General features: G+C 49.1%; 1 protein-coding gene across 1 annotated transcript in view; it reads right to left on the bottom strand.

Annotated features, from left to right (window-relative positions):
• Positions 1–667: 667 nt before the first annotated feature.
• The window catches only part of LOC104507687 (core histone macro-H2A.1-like), a gene marked incomplete at its 5' end in the record, with an annotated part of 5,297 nt that continues 1,048 nt past the window's right edge, over positions 668–4,916 (bottom strand). Inside the window, one exon of the mRNA XM_010149048.1 lies at positions 668–1,412. Within this exon, the coding sequence (XP_010147350.1) occupies positions 1,247–1,412 (166 nt within the window). The remainder of the gene's footprint in view (positions 1,413–4,916) is intronic.

The raw sequence follows: 4,916 nt of genomic DNA, 5'->3' as shown, positions 1-4,916 counted from the left end.
ATTCCGGAGCTTACCAAAAAGTCACTCAAGATTTGGGCCACCCATTGCTCTGCATCAATCCTGAGTGGGTGTGAAGTATTCCCTCACCAGCACGTGGGGTTTTCCAGCCGAGATGGAAAACGTATGCCTACGGTGCGGGAAGGAGGCTAAAGACTTCAAAGAGCTTCCTCCTCCGGGCGAGCGCTCGCATGCGACAGCTCTCGAGCGTGTAACCTCTTCTTTCCCAACGCATAGAACCAAGTGGCTTCCGTAAAGGTTTCTGCTGGTAGGGATGTGGATTTCAGCTGTGCGCACGGTACGGCAACCAGTACAAAGCGGGCTCGTAAATATTTGGAAAAAATACAAAATGGCTTCAAACAGGCCAATATTAAACAACTGGAACTAGTTCAAAACAATCCTAGGCCTTTCTTGATCTGAAGTCTTCAACCTCCCAGACTAAACAGCCAATTAAATTGGATTCTGGACAGAAAGATCCGAAGCGCCAAGTGGGACACGTGAACGCTGACGGGGAAAAGATCCTGGTGTGAGCATCGCCAGGCACGCAGGTGGCAGGCCCAGCATCTCCTGGTGCCTTCCCAGGCTGCCGGTGGCTTATCATCCCTCTCATAGCCACCACTTCAGAGTTTAGAAAACAAAGGCTTAAGGGAAAAATTAATCCAAGTACACCAACAGTTCAAACATTTTACTAAATCAATTCACACAATTTCAAAATTGTAAATATAATTAAGGACAAGAGGGTTTCTGTATTTTTTTTTTCTTTCAGGTTTATCATTAAGACAATAAACAAACACAAATTAGGTTTATAGCATCTGTTCTTTTAAAAAACGAAAGGAACGCCACTCAATGTATTGATAAAGCACCACAACACAGTTACAAAATAGGGTCGGCCTGTTTCTTTCACAAGTAAAAGACTACGGACTCCTAACGGCTTTCTGCGTCGATCCATACTTCATTAAAATAAAACTATAAAATCTCCTAGATTACACTAAGTTCAGACGATGCCTGGTGTACAGTGCATTAACAGCAGTAATGCCAACTATCAGTGCCAGCGTAAAACATGTCAGAAAGTCAAAACAAAACGAACAAAAGCCCCCAAAACGAAACAGGAAAAACCCCAACAAAAAGCCCACCTTTATTCCCCTAGATGAGCAAAATGTAAAATAAGGGATGCTCTGCGTCACAATGAGTTAAGGGTCTGGGGAGGGCGATGGGCAGGAGAGGGGGCTGGTACTGTAGCTTTCTGGACTTAGTTGGCATCAAGTTTGGCCATTTCCTGCACGTATATCCCTATACTCTCGCTGTCAAAGAGCACGAAGTACACCGTCTTGATCGAAGAGGACATTGTGGACACAAAATAGCTGGAGATGGCTTTCAGGATCAGCTGAGCAGCCGTTTGCTTTGGGAAGCCGTTTCTAGGAGAGACAAAAACAAGGAGGAAAATGAAGACTCGCTGAAGAGGCTTTTGGTGGTAAAACCTTGCAGGGAACGCTTGGCCTTCCCTCTGCCACAGCACAGTAAAGCAAGCCCCAAGGCCAGTGTTTGGAGGCTGAATCAGGAGCTACACGCTCATTTGTTTAGGCAAGACTTGAAATGTTCAAAAACACTCCCAAAATATGAACAGGGTGTCCACACACAGGGAGGAGTTGAACCTTACAGTATCTGCCGGGTCAGTTACGCTCATTGACCAGACAAGTACAGCAAGGGGCAGTCAGCCCGGAGCGTTGAGGAGAGCAGCAGATGTGTTAACAGCTGGAGTCAAACCTGTCCTGAAAGCAAACCAACCATTACGGGAAAGTAAAACGGGAGTGAGAACTGGGTATAGAAAACGAAGCATGAGAAGTCACAAAGTGCAGAATGGTTTTACCACTACTCATGGTTAGTCATACGGCACAAAATTTTAAAAGTTCGGTGTACAGCCTTACTGCAGTCTGGAGAGGAGGAGAATGAGTTTGGGTAGTTTGGGAGTGAGACACCACCGGCAACACCCTCACATTTCCGGCGTGGCAGAAACAACGACGCTGAGTGGGGTGCAGCCCTGTCCAGGCGGGGGCAGGCGTCTTGCTGGCCTTGGGAAGCCAAAGCCGGTGGGTCAGGTCTGAGGACAGACCGAAGGGACTCGATGGCTTGCCTAAGCCATGCTCAGCAACGCTTCCACACTGCCTGCACCCTTGTTAGCTGTGGGCTGATTACGTACAGTCCTAAGGAGACGATCCCAAAAGACACCTGCTTGGTAGTAACCGGAGAGATCCGAGACCCAGAGACCTTTCTGATCCTCCAGCAATGCCCTAAGAAGAGGGTCCTGCCTCCTTCTGGAGAAGCCACAGACAAACAGCACAAACCGTGCTGCTTTCTCAGGTGACAGCACGGAATTTCAAAGCTCAGTGCCTACAAGCTTTTTCACATTTTTACCTACCAGCCCTTGGCTGAAAGTTCAGTCTAAGAACAGGCCAAGCCCAAGTACAACGGTCTGAACACAGCCGTGACCCGAACCGTGAGTTTTACAGCTCGTGGCAAACTCCTGAAATTACACCTGAAACTACTCTCAGTGTGGCCCAAGCCCTGCTGCGGTATCGCTCCCGAATCCTGCCGCCCACCCCGGCTGCGGTTCCACCCTCATCTGAGCACTCCCGAGACACTCGGAGGTGACGGGACACCATCGCTCTGTACTGACCTGTGGGTCAAACTGAGCGGGAAAGAGCTGGTTGAACATCACCTGGTTGCCTGACGCACCCTTACAGACACCCGACGGCCAACTCTCCCTGCTGGAAGTGCGTACTACTAACATACTCATAACTTACAAATCGCACAGATGGCTGAGTTTCTCTGTTTCCGCAGCAATTGGAAGAAGCTGGGCTAAATTCACCTCTGGCCCTGACGGGTGCAACATCACTGAGCGCCTGCTCACCGAAGCACCAAACTCTGCTAATAAAACGCTGTTGTACTCTCCCCCTCATTACATGCTGCAAGACACAGAATGAGAAAAGGCAACGGCCTGTGTCACGGCCTGCTTACTGCACATTACCTTCTTGTCAAATGTACCCCCAGAGCGATTCCGTGGTGGTGCTGCCTGTAATGGGATATTATACATGCTGCCTGCAGAGAATGCTTGTGGGATTTCAAAAATGATGACATGAAATAGCTCATGCTGTTTCATCCTTTTCAGAAAACACCCAATGTTTTCTTTTACTGAAGAAGGGGAAAAAAAAATTGTGAAAAACCTTGTCCTCTTCCAAAGGCAAATGGGCTGGTTGGGAGAATCGGCTGTGTGACAAGTTCATCAACGCAGCAGTTTTGACACGGCGCTGCCTCCTACTGTCAGCGTCCACAGAGCAAAGGATGCACCCAGCGTGCCTCCACATCCGATTCCTTCCTAGCTACGGAGGAGTGCTGCGTCCTGGCACACACTGAGCACATCTCTGAGGAATTTTACTCCCGAGCAGGAATTGTCACATGGGCCAGCATCACAGCCAGGCCGCGCACCCTTTCTCACGGCTCCCAGGGGATGCTGAAGCCATACAACCCCCACTCCGGCAGCATTCCGGCAGGGCACAACAGGGCAAACGCAAGAGCAGCCTGGCCAAGGGGAGGCACGCTCCGAGGGAAGGCAATTAAAGTAAATCGGTTGGGACCACCGTGCCAACAAAAGGAAAGGGATGGAGTAGAAAGATGAGAAGTAGGATGCTGCCCTGTGTGGGCTGCAACAAGACACAGAAGCCTCTTGCGCTGGTCAGAGGTAAACCCTTGTGTCTGTTAGCCAAGGTGGTGTCAATCCAGATCAAAGTCAGGGCCTCGGAGTGAGATCCTACTCTGAGGACGATTTCCTATCCACCCCTAACTCTGCTTCCCCTGTTCTCCTGCAGCCCCGCCGTCAGAACTCTGGGCCACCTCTACAGCACCCAACTTGCGCTTTCCACCAGTTGGCTGTAGCTGAGCATCTGGCCCACCGAAGGGCTACAAGCACGCTATTTTATTTCCCCTCGTGATTTATTTGAACTGCCCTCATGTAATCCCATTCCTCAACTATAAAAGCGAATGAAGCTGTTTATGTGGCTTTATTGGGTGATGTCTGCTTGACAGATGTCTGTGCTGCAGCAGCTGCGTGCACGTGGTGTCTTTGGCATTTGCTGTCTTTCAAAGCTTTGTTTTTATTATCTTTTAACGCTTCTGACTTCATAAAACCAAGCAAAGGAGCATTGTCAGAATATATTCTGTTCTCTCCAGAAGTAATTTATGCTGGGCTATCTCTAATTAAGAGAAAAAAAGGGAAAATACACAACCTCATTTATTTCTCCAGGCCTGTTGATCCCTCTCCACCTCTTAAAAGCACCACTTCAACTGGCCTGGAGGGGATGACGTGCACACGCCAAGCTGAGATCTTCCCACAGACCCTGTCTGTCAGTAACCAGATTTCCTAACGGACTGCGAATCTCACGGTCGCTCAGGGTTTCATCATCTCCCAGCACCAACCAACTGCTTCGCACCAAGGGCCGGGAATGGTTCTTGGCTGGGAGCTATCCCGAACAGAGGGGGCTGTGCGGGAGGTCTCGCTTCAGGCTCCTACACTACCAATTCCATGGTCACTCTACAGTCCGTGGAGGGATTCAGCTCTCCCGAAGAGCAACTCGGAGCTGCTCTTTGTACCGACTAGCCTGTGAACCCGTTCAACTCAGTATGAACCCTCCGCTGTATTTCTTTACTGTTCCACCAATTTTGCTCATTGCCTCCTCAAAATGACCTCTGTGCAAATTATCCTTAATTGGAGCTTTGTCTGATGCGAGTTGCTTAAATTTATTACCCTGGTGAAACTTGTATTTCTTTACTGTCATTCACCTAAAAGCTCAAATAATGCTTTCTGCCCTAAGCCACGGAAAATGCAGGAATTAATCTGGTGTTGCAACAGGGCACAGTGGGACGAA

The sequence above is a fragment of the Eurypyga helias genome, unplaced genomic scaffold, assembly GCF_000690775.1.
Source record: "Eurypyga helias isolate BGI_N326 unplaced genomic scaffold, ASM69077v1 scaffold31103, whole genome shotgun sequence".
Classification (NCBI taxonomy): Eukaryota; Metazoa; Chordata; class Aves; order Eurypygiformes; family Eurypygidae; genus Eurypyga; species Eurypyga helias.
Note: the sequence above shows the minus strand (reverse complement) of the source record. Positions and strands in the feature narration are given on the sequence as shown.